We start from the raw sequence: 21,389 nt of genomic DNA on the forward strand, positions 1-21,389 counted from the left end.
ACAGTGGTTTGCTCGGTTAAGGCACATAGAGCTTCTAATTTAATGGCATCCAAGCTTTCTTTCAGTATTTTGCTTATTACAGTCATTATATTGCTGTCATCGTTGCTACTAAGAGATTTATTTTACATATTTTTCCTAGTTTACATAGGTACTGATCTCAACAGGTCTGCTCTTGCCCTAACAAATCCTTCACTTGAGTTTAAAGGTTGTTTAGCTTTGAATTTCTTTATTCCTTTGGAAGTACATATTACACCAGTTTTACATTCTCCCATTCTAAAATGTAATTGAGACTTTGGGCAGTGCTCCAGTGCATCTCCATGATAACCAGAATAAAATATTTCACAGTTCAACCACAGGATCATAGAATGGCTTACATTGGAAGGGACCTTACAGATCATCTACTCTAACTTCCCCTCCATGGGCAGGGACACCTCTGAACTAGACTTGGCTGCTCAAGGTCTCATCCAGCCTGTTCTTCAAGACTTATATGGAGGAGGCATCCACAACTTCCCAGGACAACTTATTGCAGAGTATCACTGCTCTCGTACTGTTGAACTTCTTCCTAAGACCCAGTCTAAACCTATTCTCCCTTGGCTTGTCACTAGACACCCTTATGAAAAGTTCCTCTCTAGTCTTCCTGTAGGATCTCTTCAGGCATTAGAAGGCATCTGTAAGGTCCCCAGAGAGTCTTCTCTTCTCTAGGCTGAACAACCCCATAGTATTATTTCCTGCAGCATGAAGACTCATAGATATCTAATGCACATACAAACACATATAGTACTGATGAACCCTAAGATATCTTGAATAAGTTATGGGAAAACCATGAACTTGCACGGTACAGCAGCTGATTGAAGAAATCCTGTTTTTTATGAAGCAATTCACTTCAGCTGAGAAATGTAGTAATTCTGTAGTAATTCTGCTATCCTTGTCCCTTTAGAGATGTTAATAGAAGACTCAATTGTATAATGTAGACACAGATTGTAGGCACTCTTTTCCCCAAGTCCAGGAAGGAATTGACCAGGCTGTGCAATAGTTATCATGTGTTACACATCCTCGCTATGTGCTTTCACCTCATCACTTAGCCAAATTAAAATTAGAAGAAGTAAAGCCATTTCTTCTACCAGAGAATCTATGTGACCATTGCAACACTACACACTCTGGTACTGCAGCTGTTTGCAGAAAGCATTTTCTAATATTTTACAATAGGAGCACTCTGACCCTACTGTTTTTGTTATCATTCTGATTTTGGAGGGAGAAGGGGCAGAAAAAGAACCAAAACAACTGTATATATTTTTTGAAGTTTCCAAAAGCATGAAGACTACAGATTTGGGCTAAATAATTCTAGAGTTAGAAGATGCAATAAGTCAGAATCAAAACTGAAAATTCAGTCCAACTGTGAAGTAGTTTTAAAGCTTAAGAAATTGAAATTCTGTGAATAAATGTGACAGGCATGCAAGCATGATATTTTTAATGGCTTGTAGTCTTCACTTTTCCAAGATTGTGGTCCCATTTCAGAAGAAATCTGACCAAGCTTTAAAGCATAAAAAAAGGATATCATTCAAAAATGGGAAAGCAAAAATAGTTTGTAAACCAGAGGACAGAGGAAAAAATTTCACGGCCTATACCTCACAGGGCTTTACATTCTGTCTTACAGGCAAGGGAGCTAATTAAAACCTTGCAGCTAGAGAAAGGCATCATACAATTAAGGTCAAACAAATGGCTTTGATATAGAGGGGATATTTTACAAGAAAACATCCCCCTTTCATGCTTTTAATCCTAGGATTACAAGCACATATTGATCATCTTGTAGTTACCCTCTGAGATAATTTATTTGCTTGAAGGGTGCTATATATTTTTTCTTTCAAAAAGAAACTCACCTACAGCATTCGCAGACTAATGGCTTTTTCTCAGTGTGAATGCCACTGTATTATACTTTAAGCATAGCTGGTAGCACAACATATTATTATGTTTGCCCAGCAGTTCTCAGGATAAAACTGTTTTAGCAGCTTGTAAAGTTTGCTGAATGTTAACAACATAAACCAAAATTTTTCCTGGGATAAAAAAAACCAAAAAGGAGTGACAGCATCTATCTCTTGGCTTCTCTTCATCTATTTCACTATGTCATCTTTGCATGTAAATGCCAGGCAAAATGGTTGAGAAATTAACTCATCATTTAGCTCAAGTTAGAAATTCTCTCTAACTCCTTGCCCTGTGAAATACCCTATAGCACTTCCACTCTAGATAAAAAATCAACATCTGTTTTCAAAAATACACTCTTCACATCTATATGTTAAATGAATTTTAGCTTGAAAAACTCCTGCAGGTCACTGCAAGACTTTATCAGCTAAATTCCTGAGAACTTATACACAGGTGACTTCCAACCTGGAGAGCACCACTCATGGAGAATGCCACATCCCCTCTGCAGGTAAAGCTCATACTTCTTGTGGTCTCTCAGGTGACCTCTACACCACTGTGATCTAAGCAGTGGGAGAAAGAGGAGAGGAAAATCAAATCAAATCAAGAACAAAGGGCAAAAGATTGGTATATCAACGTAGGAGCACTGTGGTTTGGGCCCAGTCAGCAGCCAAGCCCAATACAGCCATCCACACAACTGCCACCCCATTCCCCAGTGGCATGGGAAGGAAAATCAGGAGAAAAAGGCAAAACCCCAGTGGCTGAGACAAGGAGGATTTAGCAGAACAAAAACAATCAGAAAGAACAATAATAGTAATGAAATAGTATATAAAGGGACTGATATAAAATGCAGCACTGATCACCATAGTCTGGCCTTTTCTTTCCTCTCCTGTCTGCCAGATCCTGTCCCCACACCACAGTCACCTACTCAAAGCACCCATGCTTGCCCAGCCAGCCCTTCCCTTAAACAGCAGGCATGATGTTAGTATGGTATCAAATACCACACTGACTGCTTCAGATGTCTGTCTTGGCTGTGGCTGTCAGCTTGTCATGAAGGGGAAAACCAAAACCTGGACAGAGCCATGATTTGCAAGCCTTGTTCTCTATCAACAGATATATTTGAAATCCACCTCCAAAAACTCCCCTCAGTGTTCCACACTGGATAGATCTCACTGCTCCTCAGAAAACTCAAGTGATAGACATTTGTGTGTTATTGAAATCTTAAATTGGAAAACCATGTGAGTATCAATTTCAATTTTTGTATTAGGATTTAAAGATTTCTTTTGCAGTTTGTTTGGGGGTTTCCAAGTTTAAAAAGTGCATTAAAAGCATCTGCCTTACACTATGTTGCAATACAAAGCATCTGAATACTAAGAAAGGCTGGAACTAAAACAATCTCTGCAATCTTTATTCATGTTCTTCCTGTACATGCAGCGATGCAGCCCTGCCTTCTATAGGACAATGGTGATCTCATCTACTCATCTAGCATCTTATATTCATTAAAGATAAAATGTCCTTCTGGAACAGGATTCTCATGAGACATATGGATATCTGGGTAAAAACAAATTAAGATCAAAGGAATACATTCATAGACAGTGACAAATCTGAGAAACTTCACAACTTATTTTTCTGTGTGTTTTTGAAACACAGCTATTATTTATTTCATAGATCATTTGGGGGTATTATGACTTATGAAACCCAAATCTCACATTCAGCTCCCCAGCACCAAGTGCTTTTATTGGCTGACCAGATAACTTATTTTCCTGATGTAATAGCAATATTTCCCTTCATTATTGAGTTCCATACCAACCCAGGGATACATCAGTTTACAGCAGGAGCCATGGGACTTGTTAGGGTGAGAGAACTGCATGATCAAGTGGTTGAATACTGGATCACAATGTTTTCACACAAAGTTGTAGAGGAAGCATAACCCTGATATGTTCTGAATTGTGATTTCATTCTTCTGCAAGTTCCAATGTCTTTTTGCCTTTTATGAATGGAATATAGTAAAAAAAAAAAAAATCTTAATAACAAAAGAATTTTTAATTTTCCCCTAAAACACACTTTGAGTTAAATTGGAAGATGATTAAAAGTAGTTTTCATTCTCACCTACGTTTCATCTAACAAAATGATTTTTCATTTCAGTAAATATGTGCCAGAAAAACACTTGTGTTAGCAAGTCTCCCTTGCTAACAGGGAGCAGACTTTTCCACTGCTGTGAATGGTTGCTTCCTGGATACCATGTTTGACAAATAACATAAAAGCACTTGCTTCAGGTGGAAATGTTGCACCAATGAGAAGCTTTATATTGAATACTGCAAAGCTGGTTAAATATTAGCAAGCACTGCAGCCTTAAGACAGTGAATTGATGGATGTCTGTGTTAGTCATTTCTCTCTCATTAAGCAATGCAGAATTTAATTCCCAAAAATCTTTTTACTATTTTGGGATGAAAATGTCTGTGATGCTCAAATGATGCATACCATTCACTTCATTTTCTAGTTACTGCAGTCTAAGGTGTGTCTTACTCACCTCAGCAAGCTTTTCCACTCCACTTGCAGTTCGTGCTAGTGTTACGAGATCTTCTTGCATCTTATCTACCCATGACTTTATCCTACAGAAACCAAAAAGAAAAGAGAGACATCCAATAAGATCACCAGCAAATTGAACTTGCGTATAACAACGTAGATTAAGAAAGGGACAAAACATCAGAGCATGTTGATAAAATTGAATACAAAATGTAGAGGACTTGCCTTTGCTGAAAAATAATAAGCTTGAACTACACCTCCATAGTGTTTTGGGTTTGTTTTTTTTTTTTTCATTGGCTCGGATATAAGCCACTTGCTTATTCTTTTATTTTTCGCTTGCTGGAGCTTGCCTGGTGCTCTCCAGGACAGCCTTCACTGTCAGCTATAGCCTTTTTTCCATAGATGCCAGGGTCTGTTTCCAAATGCAATACAACCTAACTTAGACCACAGCAACAGAGCTGGGATGTTTCCTGCCCTACAAGAAGAAATCATGTTTCTACCTGAAGAAACCAAAATAATGCTATCATCTCCAATTTTTTAATACTTTCAACTTCTGTGTGTGAAAGAATGAGGTGTATGAAAAGTGTGAAAGAGAAGTACGCTACCCAAAAGTGTTTTCAAAAGCACAAAATAATTAATTCAATACACTGAGATTTTTTTTTTTTTTTTATGATTAAGTTCAGTTACAAAACTTCTGAGTGTCGTTTCTAAGAGGACTCAATAGAAAAAATCAGGGAGGATTGATTTTTAAATTGCTTCTTTTCATTTCCTACTGTTTTGCATTTTTACTGTATATACTACTCTCTGCTCTAAAAGGAAACTGGAGTGGAGAGAACACAGATTAGTTAGGGAAAAGTTACTCTTAAAAACATGAATTAATTATTACTGCTATTACATATCAATGAAATAATTTTCCTTTTAGCTTGCAAGAATATTCTTGCTTTTTCAGTAGGTACTTCTTATGTATTGTCTCCTACATTTCCTCTAGTGTGGTCCTATGACTACTTTGATTCCCAGTTCAGGTTCTCCAGCATGATTCATTTTGAGGCAGGTTAGAGCAGACAGTATCAGCTTCTAAACAGGAATAGGAAGAAGTCGACCTTCATTCCAATCTAACAGCAATTTTCCACCCCAACTATAACTATACTAATTATTCTTCCAGTACTTGCTGTATATTTACCTAAAAAGATGATTGCTTTGCATACTCATTTTAGCCAATAAGACCCTCTGTAGTGGAAACTGCCCTTTTCTGACTTGCTTGTGTAATAGAAAGTACAGCAGTGTCCAATATAACCATAGACTCATAAAATCCTAGAATGATTTGAGTTGGAAGAGAACACCAAAAGTCATCTAATCCAAACCTCCTGCAGTCAGCAGAGACATCCTCCACTAGATCAGGTTGCTCAGAGCCTTATTGAGCCTCACGTTTGACTACCTCCAGGCATGGGGTCTCAACTACCTCCCTGGGCATCCTGTTCCAGTGTTCCACCATACTCATGACAAAGAACCTGTTTCTAACATCCAATCTAAATCTTGTCTTCCGTAATTTCAAAGCATCACTAGAGGATTTTGGAAATAGTCCCTCTGAAGCCTTCTTGTAGGTCCCCTTCAGTTACTAGAAGAGCGCTATTAGGTCTCCCCAGAGACTTCTCTAGGCTGCACAACCCCAGCTCCTTCAGCTTGTCCTTATAGCAGAGGTGTTCCAGCTCCTTATCTAACCCACTCCACTAGGTTCATGTCCTTCCTGTGTTTTGAGGACTCCAGAGCTGGATGCAATACTCCGGGTAAGGTCTTACGCACAGCCTGAGACTGTGTCCTCTTGTTCTGGTGCTGGTTGCCTGGGAGTAGAGACCAACATCTGCCTGTCTACAACCTCCCTTCAGGTAGCTGTAGAGAGCAATAAGGTCACCCCTGAGCCTCCTCTTCTCCAGGCTAAGCAGCCCCAGCTCCCTCAGCCTCTCCTCACAGGGCTTGTGTTCCAAACCCCTCACCAACTTTGTTGCCCTCCTCTGGACACGCTCCAGCAACTCAACATCCTTCCTAAACTGAGGGGCCCAGAACTGGGCATAGTACTCAAGATGTGGCCTAACCAGTGCAGCATACAGGGGGAGAATAACCTCCTTGCTCCTGCTGGCCACACTGTTCCGGATAGGAGACTTGATGGGGTGCTTGGTGCCATGGTTTAGTTGATTAGGTGGGCTGGATTGGTTGATAGGTTGGACGCGATGATCTTGAAGGTCTCTTCCAACCTGGTTTATTCTATTCTATTCTAAAGTGGTAGAATCACTTCTCTCCATCTGCTGGCCATGATAAAAAATAACTTCAGAGGGGCTTTTCTAGTTCACTATCAAAAGTACAAATGATAAAATGGGATTCTAGAACTCCAAGGAAGCTCAGTAGAATTATTCTTGCCTTAAGATTTTAAATAACACTATTAATATTACTTATAAAGCATAATGTCACTATTTCCACACCTCAATTATCCCATCTTGCCACCTGACAGAAGTGTATGTTTGAGATCTATCACACTCCTCATCGATGTTTTTTCAGAAATTGCACAATGATACTGTAAAACTTTCATGGGAAAATTTGGAAGAATGTTTGAAATAAAACTCCCCCCCCCAGCTTAAGGCATCATATTATCTCATTGTATATCTCACTGTGCATCTTTTAAAAAATTAAATAAGCCTTTAGGCACTGAAATGCTTGTCTGGTGCTCCTTTTACCTGAAGCCTGTAGTGCAATAGCTGTTTGACAGCTGCTCATGGTCAGAGTTTATTCAGCAATTGGAAAGCTGTCACAGCAAACATGAGCTCCCATGACTTAAAGAAGCAGCGGTCAATTTTTTCAGCAAAGGGCACCGACAGAAAGCTTGTACAAAAGGTTAGTTTGTTCCTATCGTTATTAGTTTGACAGGAACATTGCAATGGATGTTCCACTGAAAGGTGATTACATTTTGCAGTACAATTGATTTTAACCCTCTTCTCCCACACAGAAGTTTTTCCCCTATAAAGCAAAGGCTGTACAAAAGGAGTGTGCAGTGCCATGCAACAGCAGCTTCTAAGTGATCTGAATGATGAAGGGGACTGTTTGATTAAAGACAGCCAGACACGGGTCATTTAGTCCTGCTGCTGTTGCCTGGACTGTGACCACTGATGAAGAAAACAGCCAGAATGCTACAGAGCCATCTATCCACATTACACTGTTAGCCAAACAGCTATCTTGACAGCACAGCAAGCCTGTGTGGATTTTTGTATTGTGTTTTGTTGTTATTTTTATTTTTCTTTTATTTTTTATAATTTTTTTTAAGTAAGACAATTATATTTCCTGAACTCAGAGGATTTTGATAGGCATGTCCCTAGTCACATTCCAAGTAGAATTTAATATAGCAGGTGCTAGACTAAGAAATCTTTCCTTTCACTTAATTGAAACCTATTTTGTTAGGTTAATGTTATGGATACCAAACTATATCACAGTATCATAGTACGTTAGAAGTTGGGAGGGACCTCCAGAGATCATCGGGTCCAACCCCCCCCAGCAAAGCAGGATCATGTAGGGTAGTCCACAAAGGAATGCATCCAGACAGGTTTGGAATGCGTCCAGAGAAGGAGAACCCAGAACCTCTCTGGACAGCCTGTTCTACTGCTCCATCACCCTCACTGTAAAGAAGTTTCTCCTCATGTTGAGGTGGAACTTCCTGTGTTCTAGCTTGTACCTGTTGTTCTTTGTCTTATTACTGTGCACCACCAAAAAGAGCTTGGCCCCCTCTACTTGACACCCACCCCTCAGATATTTATAGACATTGATGAGATACCCTCTCAGTCTTCTCAAGGCTAAACATCCCCAGGTCTCTCAGTCTCTCTTCATAGAGGACGTGCTCAAGTCCCCTAATCATCCTTGTGGCTCTCTGTTGGATTCTGTCCAGCAGGTCCCTGTCTCTCTTGAACTGGGGAGCCCAGAACTGGATGCAGTATTGCAGCTCTCACCAGGGCAGAGTAGAAGTGGAGAAGAACCTCCCTAGACTGTTGGACACACTTTTCTTGATGTACTTGCAGAACAGAGCACGGTTCAATTACAAGGGTTAAAAAAACACAAGATATTTAGATGTAGGACAGCCTGGCTATTATCTTTTCCCTGCCGAAACTGATGTTTGGTTTTTTTTCTGCTGACTTCAAGGAAAAGAGATTCATATAATTACATGACATAGCTTTGTGGGCCACTCACACTAATTTAAGGTCTTATGCTTGGATAATGTCTTACAAGCTAAAGAGGTGGGTGTAGAACTTAACTACCAATTGAAGTTATTTTGGAGATCCACATCTACCTCTCCCCAGTTAAGCTTACATTTTGCTCACATTTCTAAATACATCTGGAGCATGAAAATAGCAACTGAAGTAATGAAAGCTCTAAGTTGCAAAAGGAGGGGAAATGTTTTTCAAAATAGGTCAATATTTCTTAGGTTATCAAAAGGGAAAAAGATATATAACAGATCACCCCTAATTCAATAGAAAACGTGTTAGACAAATGAGGATAAATGAGATTAGACTCAGAAGGAGTGAGAGAGCAAACCTTGTGATGTTTCTTCAAGCTAACCCCACTCTTATTTCTTGCTGAGAAAAACCTTCACTTCCAGGATCAGATGCTTTTTAGAAGATTTGCTGTCAATGAAGGAGAGGGGAAAGGCTATAGAATTATCATAAAAGCAGGATTCTCAGCCATTCTTTGACTCTCTTAGGCAACACTAAAAGGGCAAACAGAAACTGTTATTGTAATTTATAGAAGGCAACTCAAAGAATTACATAAATTACAAGAGAATTACTAACCATCTACACAGAAGTTTTCCATGTTGCTGCACTTATACCACCTACTGCAAAACTACTGGGTTTTAATATCACTATAAATTTTGATGACCTATTAAGCTGAGAGCACTTGTATTTCAGGTATGTGGGCAGATGGATAGAGAGGAGTAATAAAGGCAGGTTTTGTGAAATACTGACTAAATAGTCATAATATGCTAACATCCCACTGATTCTACATCAGGGAAAGGAAAGGGTTACATATGAAGAGACTGATGCAAAGATCAGTAAAATCCCATGGTTATCAGATCAAGGTCTTGAATCTGCTCTCCTAACCACTCTTTTTGAGGAAACCCTCTATACTACAACTAAATGAGGAAAAGGAACCCAGGCATTGATACAGGTGACCCCCAAACTACTTTGGCCAGCAGCTCAGGAGATAAGAGTTCTACCACTGACTTCAGGACAAAGTCAGCAGCAAGTCAATGATCTTGGCAAGTGAAGGTTAGATTTGTCACACCCCAATAACTGCCTGTGTCCTTACAAATGGTTTCTTTCTTAATATTGAGTCCCAATGGCATGTTCGAGGATGGAAACAGTTAACTGGGTGGCAGCATGAGCTGCTCAGCATTTGCCTCAGTCCCTAGAAAAGCAAAAACTTTTCTCCATCCACACTCAGAACTTCTAGGCCCTAAGAACTCCTTCACCTCTTTTGTAGCCCTGGAGCAGCTTGAATGGCCATTTTGCTATCACCATCCAACACCACCTTGGTTAAAGATCTCTGTCAGAAGGCTTCAAAGATGCACCTGGGCACCTTGATTCAGAGACTGGACCTTGTCACTGCTACTCACTCCCGTTGAAATATCCTCTCCTCATATTTCAGTTCAGTTCTTTATTTATGATCACTTTCCATGCTAATAAATGTGTGGTAGAATCTCCAAGGAATCCAGCTGTTAAAAAGGAGTGACCAAGTAATTCCTTTAAATATGGTGTTCACTTTCAAAAGCCAGGATCAGCACACAGTTACATATTTTATAAATCTTTTCAGTACAAACCAAGTTGCTAAAGAGTGTTTAACCACACATGTTCATAAGACTTGATGGGGTGCTTGGTGCTGTGGGTTAGTTGTTTGGGTGGTGTTGGATTGGTTGATGGGTTGGACGTGATGATCTTGAAGGTCTCTTCCAACCTGGTTTATTCTATGTATTCTATGTATTCTATGTATAATTACAGCTTCTGCTTCACAAATATTGCCTCTCAGTTTGACAAAAGTTTTCATTTGTAGTCTGAAGCTTCCTAGCAAATAACATGAAAAATATTCTCTAATGGAAATTACTGTTGCACAAAGTATCAGTTAATAATTTAAGATCAATCTTTAATATAATCCTGACATAGAATCAGCTGCAAAATTACTATAAGCTGTAAAAAGAACAACTTTAGAGTTACTATGTTTAATTACCAAAGATTATAGAGCTAAAACAGTTTAACAGAGAAGACATTACACGTTTTCAGCTCAAATGACTGTCAGAAATCTTCAGATGTGTTTCATTAAAGCTTTTTACAATCAGATATACATCCAGTACCATGTATTCATTAGTACTGAAAAAAACCCAATCAAACCCTCAAAATCTAGTTAGCAGTTTTGTGGCTGAGAAAAGAAACTAAAAAAAACAAAGTCCCTAATTTGTTTCTAATCTGTACTAGATGAAATGTAATTAATTTTATTTTTAATTGTGGTGGGCTATCACATGGCATAGCATATAGCATATAGATATCAAGGAGGAGCAGCCATTGGAGAGATCTGTGTGGGTTTGGCCCCGCTGGAGTTCCCCTAGAACTGCATGTAAGATACCTGTCCTCCTCTCTGCTTCAGCTCTGATAAATGGTATCTAAAGAGTGTCCAAGGCAATCTGGACTGCATTCATTATTCTAGTACAGATACTCCACTAAGGAGACTGAAACTGATCCCATCTCCCATAACATCCTTGTAGGTAACCTCAAGAACAGTGGGTTAGATGATTGGACCATGAGGTGGACTGGGAACAGGCTCAACAGTGTTCAGAGAATTGTGATCACACAGAGTCCAACTGGAAGCCTGTGGCCAGTGGTGTTCCATAGGGATTAGTACTGGGTCCAGTTTTGTTCAATATTTTCACCAGTAATCTAGATGAGGGTATTTAGTGGACCCTCAGCAAGTTTGCTGATGACACAAAACTGGGATGAGTGGCTGACACCCCATAATGCTGTGCTGCCATCCAGTGAAATCTGCACAGGCTGGAGAGCTGGGCGAAGGCAAAGCTCAATAAGGACAAGTGCAGAGTCCTGTATCTGGGGAGGAGTAACACCAGGTACCAGTACAGACTAGGGGTTATCCTGCTGGAAAGAAGATCCATAGAGAAAGAACTTGGAGTCCTAGTGGGCAGTAAGTTATCCATGGGACAGCAATGTGTCCTTCTAGACAAGAGGGCCAACAGCATCCTAGGCTGCATTAAGGAAAGTGTGTCCAGCAGGTCTAGGGAGGTTCTCCTGAGCCTCTGCTCTGCCCTGCTTAGACAGCACCTGGAATACTGTGTCTGGTTTTGGGCTCCACAGTTCAAGAGAAACAGGGATCTGGTGGAGAGAGTCCAATGGAGAGCCACAAGGATGACTGAACATCTCTGCTATGAAGAAAGACTAAGAGACCCAGGTCAGGCTGAGAGGGCATCTTATAAATGTCTATAAATATCTGAGGGGTGGATGTCAAGAGGAAGGTGCCAGGCTCTTTTCAGTGGTGCCCAGTGACAGGACAAGGAACAATGGGTACAAGCTAGAACACAGGAAGTGTTCCTTCCTTATGGTGAGGGTGATGGAGCACTGGAGCAGGCTGCCCAGAGGGGTTGTGGAATCTCCTTGTTCAGAGGCTTTCAAATCCCACCTGGATGTGTTCCTTTGCAGCCTGCCCCAGGTGATTCTGCTTTGGGTTTGGGGTTGGATTAGATGATGTTTCAGGGTCCCTTATCACAGGGAGAATATTTCTTACAACTCCATATGAAATTATTATTATAGAAAAATAAAAATATTTATAATGGTCATTTACTCTCAAACTAACTTTGAAAATGTTCTATAATCATTTATGCATTGAAAAAAGCAACAACGGTTCGCCAAAAAAAAGCATAGAGCTTTTTTTCACACAACTATGGACTCTTTGCTACCAAGCATCAAACTTTATAACCTTTTTTTCAAATGCAATTTTCTGTGAGGTTGATGCCTCTTGTTTAATAATGACAAGGATTCATAAATAAAACATCTATTATATCAGATGGCAGAATGCCTCCTTCTGATAAACCCGTGTAATCTAAGAAAAAAAAAATATTTAAAAATACATGACCTCAACTGCCTCCCATCAATCTGATGCTACTCTTCTTCTAATTCACATTTTTCAAGATTATATAGTTTAATAATTTTTGTTGTGCGGTGTACTTCAGAGAATATTAATTGAAAGCTGCACATCCACATTAATCAGCTGTTTCATTTGCAAATCTATTCTTCCTTTCAGAACCTGACTTCCAATGTGCAAATCTGTCACCTCTCTAAAATACCACTGCTGTGGCATGTGTAGTAATAGCATTTATAGTGATGAAGAAAAATATATTTGGAAAGACCTAAATAAACTCTGACTTCTAAAAGATAGGCACTTTCTGTATTCAGTCCTGCCATTTAAAACAAAAAGTCACATATCAAAACAAAAGATGGAAAAGATGCAAAAGATGCAAAGCAGAGATTGCTGTACAAGCAAAAGATTAACACAGAATATTAGGTTTCTGCAGAAATTAACATCACATTAGCATAGCCATGCTGTCTTTCAATTCTTTCAATTTCACAAAGTCGTGATGAATTACATTGAGTTTTTGCTAAAGGCACAGCTGGCATGTTGTGGTTCCTGGGCTGCAAATGCATATTAATGGCTATTTGAAGAGGATAACAGTACAGGAGAAAATACTCAATGCATTCTTTTCTTCCTGTTCAAGAGGTTATCAGTAAATACTCAATGCATTCTTTTCCTTCTGTTCAAAAGGTTATCAGTCTGTTCCCACACACACTGCAGTTTTCTGTCTTGAGAGCAGACTTGAAAACTGTCCATTCAATATGAGGTCCAAATCCGTGAACTCTTTGAATGTTAGCAAGCCTTGAGGAGGTCAGGACTCCTGATCACAGAATCAGGACAGTGTCTGCACATGTTGGTGCAGGTGAACCTTAGATATATTAAAATTATGACTAACTTTCTCCAGGGTGTTAGCCAGATCAGCTGTATATCAGAAGTGCAATAAATGCAATTAATCTGTAAAGAACCAGAAGCTACCAAAATCTTATTTCAATCTTCCACTTTATGAAATTAACCTTTTGAAATGGCTAGTGTCAGGATTCACAGGCTGGTTCAGTTATGAACTAGCTTTGCAGATTTTACACCACATTTGTAACACATAGTATTTTTCCTAAACCTGCAGAAACTGGAGCTACATGTCACTATTAGAGTGATACTTGAGTGTCAGTTTCAATCCTTGAAAGAAAAAAAAAATTCTTACAGATAGTTCATGAATTACTTACATAAATCCTAAAAAAATAGGAGTACAGCCTTATGACATTCAGGCTTCACTTTCCAAAGTCTGTTTGATGTGACTGCAAGTGTTTTGATTCAGAAAGCTCAGGCACAGAAATGGTTTCCAACTGTGCATGCAGGGCCAAAGGGCTGTAAGGGTCAGTTCACAGTAAAGCTGAACAAGAATGACATTAAATGTAATGCAGCTTTAAAACAATGTCTTCTCAAAGAGGCTTTGCTCTCCTTTCTCAGGCTAGGGTAAATGCTCCCAAGGTCAGGAGGCCACAATGCTTGTCAGTGCATTCAATGCACATTAAAAAGACAGGCTATTAAGGAAAAGCCTCTGACATTTACTTGGGAGTCAACCCTCCCCCGCTTGCACTTGTCCCCTTCCCCAATTTCAACACATTCCCTAATTAAGCATCAATACAATGTAATAGAATTGATGGAGTAGTCATTACCAGGAATTAGCCATTCTCCTATCAAATCAGAGTGTACAGAAAGGGCTGTGTTTGAAATGGGTGAACTTAATTGCCTGATGGTCCCCAAGGGGGATGTACAAATAGATCAAGACATCACACATGCACAACTGATCTCAGCTCTGACACAAGCTTTTTGTCACTCCTTCATCCATCTTTGCTTACTAGGGTTAATGGTGGCTGGAGTCTACCCCAGACAATTTAGTAAATAAAAGCATTGCTTGTGTTTCAAATGAAGCATACCAGAACACAGGATTTAGTGACATTTTGATTAAAGGTCCATACATAGCAAAGACTTTTTATGAGGCAGCTGCTTAAAGGACAATCTATTTGAGTAAAAATAGAGCAGGGTAGCTGGTATCCCTTGGCAATTTACTGTGAAACATTTGGTTGCTTCACAACGATCTGATTCACAATCATTGCACTTGCATGGCTGGTTGATTAAATCAGTATCTCTAGCAGTCATTACAGTGAGCAAAGAAAAAAAAAGTCAATTGCTGAGGTAATGCCTCTGTGTTATGAAAAACAGATAAATCACAAGAGTGCATTCCATTTCCTTTTCCAGCACCTCTTTCTCTGTTTCAATTTCCCAGTATAAACTATTAGGGGTTTAAGTTACAGGTCATGAATAGTATTTCATTATGAAAAGTATTAATTCAAATCAGTAATGATAGGTGTATTGAAGGGAGTGCACTACCAGCAGTTTAATATAAACAGTTGAAGACTCACTGATATTGATCTAGGAAAGGATTGATTTACTTTAAAATAAAAAACAAAATAAAAAGACAGAAAGAGAGAGAGGAAGTACATTCAAACAGCAACAACTATGGTAATTTGAATCTGGATGGGTGTAAGTAGAAGAGAGCAATAGTTGACAATGACAGAAAATGGGAATGAAGGGACAGCTCTTACACTGAAAACAGATGAACTATAAGATTGAATTGCTTCATTAAAATAAATCTCTGTGAATGAGAGCATTTCAACTTTTTAAAAAACTTCATTTCATTTCTAATATGCTACCCTCGGCAGTGTTGAATTGCTCAGTGAAAAGGCTGTCAATACCATTAGGGTAGAAAGACTGAGGAGCCTTTTAAAGCAGGTGCAGTTTCTGCCTTCCTCTTTATTGTCATGACTGTAACACAATTTTGCTGTGAAAACATACCAGATTCCAAGGATACATTGAATGCCTTGACAGCTCTGAATATGTAACATTTCCCAGATGCAAGGGAAGGCAAAAACTTTGGTACAGCTGTGTTCTCATGTTCACCACAAAGAGAGTTCTGAAACAGCAGAGCCATACTTTTGCCAGACAGTCATTCACTAAGTGTCATGGTCTGTGCTATTTTCTTCACAAGCATATTTTTCATACTGTTTTTCCTTTCCTGCATCTGACATGTTAGGCTAGTAGTTTCCATATCGAGGCTCTTTCTTGCCTGTTCCATCACCTACATGTTAAAACAAACTGAACAGCATTGTAAGGTGTGTGCCACCTGCTTATTTCAAAATACTCACACAGATGTATTTTTAACTAATTAGCAGTACCTATGCAAGTCAAATATGTACAAGTCAACACATGCAAGTCAAATAAAACTGCCTGCAACAAGCGCTAACCCATTAACCAAATATTGTCAAAGAATTTGGTTAGACTGCACAGAACAAAGGTAAAAATCTTTTCCAGATAAAAACTGATTTGTCACACTGTGACCACAAAGCCAGCTTTAAAGCCTTTCTCATTGCCCATCTCTAACATCCTAGTTAATGCTTCAAAGTTGCATTGGAAGCTCCTAGATTTTTTTTCTCTGTGGATTACAGACATTACACTAGATGAATATAGCAGATGGGATCCAAACAGGGCCAGATTCTAAGTGTGCTTTGAATGTTCATAACCTGATCAACATCCTTTGAGGCACCTCCATGTGTCTTGAAGCTTCACTGAATTAAGTTTTTTGTGAATACACATAGTTTTGTTTCCCTTCCTAAATCATCTTCACTAATCTCTTGTTTATTTTAGAGGCTGTTTAAGGAGTGAACTCAGAAATCATTACTCAGGACTCAAAATGCAGAGTGTGGTTTGAAATTCATTTATGCTTAAATGTAATATTCAGAATAATTTTATTTTGCATTGGCTTTGTCTGGGTTATTTGAGAGACCTTACAATGGCCCTTTAAGTGTTAGCCTAGCTTCAGGAGGGGGTAAAGGTAACAGATTTTGTTGTCTGACAGTTAGGCAGCAGTAATAGAGACAGGTGCTTTATGGGCAGACACTCAAAGTATGTTTATGTGGCACTAATGATGAGTGGTTTGTTTGACTCATACACCTTTAGTGTTCTGTTACATGATTAACTCTGGAGATAGAGACTATATCCTTACTGCAACATTACACAGTATTTAGTGCTTGGGAGAACAAATGAAATCTGTGAAGGCTTTCCTAGAACAAGGCTGAGGCATTTTTCAGTGCCTAAAGGATCTGTGTACCCAATCTCCATTACCTTAATGACAATCAGAGGGGTATTTTTGTCATCTGCTTTAGGTTCTCTAGATTTTCTAAAATGCCTCTTGGAATTTTCTGCCTATGTGGGGAAGACAAGTGCCCAAGTTGGCTTCATCTAAGGACTGCATCATGGAGTGCATTGTCTAGGAGCTTTCACAAGTGTCTAAACCTCCACATATCTTTTTTTGGGAAAAAAAAAAAACCACACAAAAAAAATAAACCACCACCACATTTGTTCACTAAATTGTCAATGTGCCTCTCTACAAAAACCCCTCTTGAATTCAAGTGAGAGTTTGAGAATGGGTCACAGTTACAACCACCTAATCCCTGTGAGTATAGAAGAAGGTAAACAAAGATAGACATCTGACCACCCACCATTTGTAAATTAGCATGTGCTTTTTTCTACTAGCAATCACGATTGCTGAAGGCTATTTGGAAGGCATTTTGAGACCAGCTGATGTCTAAAAGGCCTTTAGCACACAACAAAGTAGCACAATCAAAATTTGATCCATTTCTACTCCTTCCTAAGCACTCTGCAGAAACACAATTTCTTTTCATTTAAAATAGGAGAGTGCAGTGCTATGTGAGTTCTGTTGCCTGGAGTACAACCAATGAAACTTTAGATAAAAAGGATGAGGTAGCTTTCAGTGTTACAAAGGTAACAGACCACTAAATGAAAGTTTGGAATTGGTGTTTAATATTTAATCAACTTAATACTTTGATTTATGTAGGCTACTGCAAGGGAAAGAAGAGTACTTCTAGTGAACAGCATTTGGGGAGAAAAATGTTGACATTTCTACTCAAGTTAAACTCCTAATTCTGTATGAATCTTTGATAGTTCTGTTTCTGTGAAGAAATTACTTTCACAATGAAAAAAAAAAAAAAGTCAGACATTTCTAAACTGTGGTTTATGGTAAGTTGTCATCATAAAACACTAGCTTCTCCTCAATTACAGTGCAAAAACAGCACTATCATCAGACACTGGGAGAGGCATTAATGCACACCCAATACAGGTCAGTTATGTTCTTTCACTGTGTAGAAATTCTTTGAGACAACTAAAACCAGTTATTAATAAAAGAAAAGAAAATGTAAGAGAAACAATATCTGATTTATGCACAAAAGTAATTAAATTCTTAAGAATGGTGTCATTTGCATGACTACATCTTAAGTATGTAGTGTTGGCTGAGATGAAAGGTCTATGTATTATAAATTTGAATATCAAAATACAAGCACTTCCTCCATACACACTCTCTTTTTATAGTGTAAAACATAATGAGATATTGAAAATGTGAATCAAAATGTACTTCAAAAGTATCTGGTGACCATTGACTTTCATTTACAACCAAGGTATTGGCAGCTCAGTTACCATGCTCTTGATAACTGCTAAATAGAAAATAATCACTAACATGCTCTGGACCATTAAACTGCAAAACCTGTTGCTATTCACTGTCATGATAAGGTCACAGTATTCTCCCTTCTCCACTTCTTATGGCATACTTTGAAATTGTCCCTTGCTCTACCTAAAATCATATATCCTTTAGCAAGTGTATATTTGCACTGACTTTTGACTTCTGACTTTTGCCATTTACTTTCAAATGCCAGTCCAAAAAGTGTGTCAGCACAAGAAGAGTCACATCGTCATTCACACAGTTCATTGGTATTAACTTTGGGGAGGGAACATAGGAAGATTGATTTTGTTCACAGTAGAAAAGGGGAAGTGACCTATGAAATGGGAAGCTAACCTTTTATTTGTTATCAGTCCTCGAGACTAGTGAAAGGGACCACCCTCTTTGTTATGCTTATTGGCCTTTTGTCAACACTACATGCTCCAAAATGGTATTTCCTGAAAGGCTAAGTGAAGTACAAGTGACCTGCCAAATCATAAAGGAAATCATGACAAACCATGAAAAGAAACATCATCCTTTTGGGCAAGAAAATTTTGGGCAAGAAAATGTGAGGAAAAATACTTCAGTTCTACAAACCTCTAACCTCTCTTAATATTCACAGAGAAGAAGCAAGCAAAACCATCCAGAGCAGTTGTATATCTCCACATCCACTCAAATTCTCTGCACTCACCTGATGCAATAAATAAGTATCTCATTCTTCATTACTTTTCACTACTTTTATGATGAAAGAATGACACAGCAATATAGAAACCAAGTCCTGCTACATTTCCATGGTGAAAAACTGACTTCTTGAACACCTCCAGGGACGGTAACTCTACCACTTCCCTGGGCAGCCTGTTCCAATACCTCACCACTCTCTTAATAAAGAAGCTTTTCCTAATGTCCAATCTAAACCTCCCACATCACAACTCAAATCTGTTTCCTCTCATCCTATCGCTGGTTATTTAAACAAAGAGACCAACACCAGCTTTACTCCAGCCTGCTTTCAGGTACTTGTAGAGGTACTCCAGGCCAGAGAATCTCCTGGACTGGTCACAACTGATTTTCTTAGAGCTGTGTCTACTGACATCTCCTCTTGGGAAAATATGATTTGGCTTGCATGGCCATAAAATATAATACTGGATTTCTCACACAGGGGTTGTTTTTTGTTTTGGTTTGGTTTGGTTTGGTTTTTTATTCAGGGCATCATGCTAGCAAATCTAGCAATTGGCAAAGCACTGATGTTTGTTGTCTTGTAGCTTGAATCCAAATAATCCAAATTATGGCTTGTATTTTACACACATTTACCAACTTCTGCATGTATTAGCTCATGCATTCTTCCAGTACTTCTCATTTTCTATCATATACATACCATCTAGTTCATTGTTTTAGCCATATGCTGAAGACACTTCCAAGCTCCAGTTACTAGGAAACAGCATGTGGTTTATTTGTGATGTGCATTCTCAAAGGCCTGTTTAGATGCACATCTTCTGCTACAGGTTTCTGCAGAATTCTGTTAGTCCTTTGATAGTCACTTCAGTGAAACTGAACAGCCTACTTGGATAGTTAAGTGTTTAATGGCTTAATCAGCCATACACTAAAGCTTCCATGACTTAAGGGACATGCATACAGTACATTTAGTATTTTTTAGACTAATGTAACACTGCTTTAGCCTTAAGCAAAAAGAGAAAAAAGGATACTAGAACAGGTTCCTTTCAGTCAAATTCTATGAAGTCTGTAAAACTCTTACTGAAAGTAATTTCAGTGTATAAGGAGTTAAATAATATGAATCTTTTCACTGGTCTCAATGAAGCCTATCTAAAAAGAAACAAAAAAAAGAATAGGTTTTTCAAGAAGTTTTTTTTATTAAAAAATAATTTTGAAAAGGTTGAATTTACATGTTGCATGAAGATACCAACCATTTTCATTCTCCCTAAAATAATTTTTTAAACATAGTGAAAGGATGAATTAAAAAAAAAAAAAATAAAAAATCTACCACTGAAGAAACCAAAGGGCCACAAAAATAATCAGGGGGCTGGAATACCTCTCTTATAAGGACAGGTTGATGAAGTTGGGCATGTTCAGTCTGGAGAAGAGAAGGCTCCAGGGACACCTAATAGCAGCCTTCAAGTATCTGAAAAGGGCCTAGAAGAAAGCTGGAGAGGGGCTGTTTACAAAGGCCTGCAGTGATAGGATGAGAAGCAATGATTTGAAGTTAGGGGACATTTAGATTGGATGTTAGGAACAGGTTCTTTACCATGAGGGTGGTGAAACACAGGAACAGGTTGCCCAGGATGGCGGTTGAGACTCCATGCCTGGAGATATTCAATGTAGGGCTCAACAAAGCTCTGAGCAGCCTGATCTAGTGGAGGATATACCTGCTGACTGCAAGGCAGTTGGACTAGATGATCTTTAGAGGTCCCTTCCAACCCAAACCATACTGTGTTTTTATGAAACACAAAGCTGCTGCTGAAAGAAGACATAATTTCTGTGTTGTGGGTAGTTCAGTTTTTGTCCACATAGCTCTGCTCTGAAAAGATGCTGGGCAGCTATAAAATATTTTCACTGACTGTCCACATTTATTGGTTACTGACTCTCTTAATGACCCGATTACTTTCATGACTCTCTACAATCAATTACTTGAAGTTAAAAGCCACTCTGAATCATGACACAAACACATTAAAATTGCATCACTTAATAAGGAAGCAGCTTGAGGAACATACCTACGATGTTCCATATGGTCTTTGGATGTTAGCACTAACAGCAGAATTCCTGGCACCAGAATGAATGCTTTACAGCATGGAGCAATGGCATCTGTAAATATGAAGCATGGCATGCTGGAAGCATCTGAACAACAGTAATTGCAGCTTCTACTTGAAAGTCTTTTGGGGAATTTGATGAGCTGCACCTTCAGTACCACAATGAAAAATTGATACTTTAAGAATGGGCAGGGGAATCAAATAATAAAGTAATGGGGGGGGGCGGGAAAGAAGGACAAAAAAAAAAGACGTCAGGGAATATGCTTTTTTCCTTCTTTATTATGGGCCTGCTCCTCTACAAACAGTGTCTGCTACAAAATGATAAATCTCTTTAATTCATAACAATTTCAAGGAAATAAAAAGTAGAGAGATGGAGGTAGGAAAGGCTATGAAATCTTTTAGGTTTTGTTTTTTGTTTTGGTTGTGTTTAGCAGGTTTCTTGCATTTATATTTGTACATTTATA

General features: G+C 38.7%; 1 protein-coding gene across 2 annotated transcripts in view; it reads right to left on the bottom strand.

Annotated features, from left to right (window-relative positions):
* CACNA2D1 (calcium voltage-gated channel auxiliary subunit alpha2delta 1) overlaps nt 1-21,389 on the bottom strand; it is a 361,672-nt gene that overhangs the window by 302,276 nt on the left and 38,007 nt on the right. For both annotated transcript variants that reach the window (XM_054179081.1, XM_054179082.1), the window contains exon 2: nt 4,445-4,526. In XM_054179081.1, coding sequence (XP_054035056.1) covers nt 4,445-4,526 — 82 coding nt within the window. The remainder of the gene's footprint in view (nt 1-4,444; nt 4,527-21,389) is intronic.

This window comes from Dryobates pubescens, chromosome Z (genome assembly GCF_014839835.1).
Source record: "Dryobates pubescens isolate bDryPub1 chromosome Z, bDryPub1.pri, whole genome shotgun sequence".
In the NCBI taxonomy this organism is placed as follows: Eukaryota; Metazoa; Chordata; class Aves; order Piciformes; family Picidae; genus Dryobates; species Dryobates pubescens.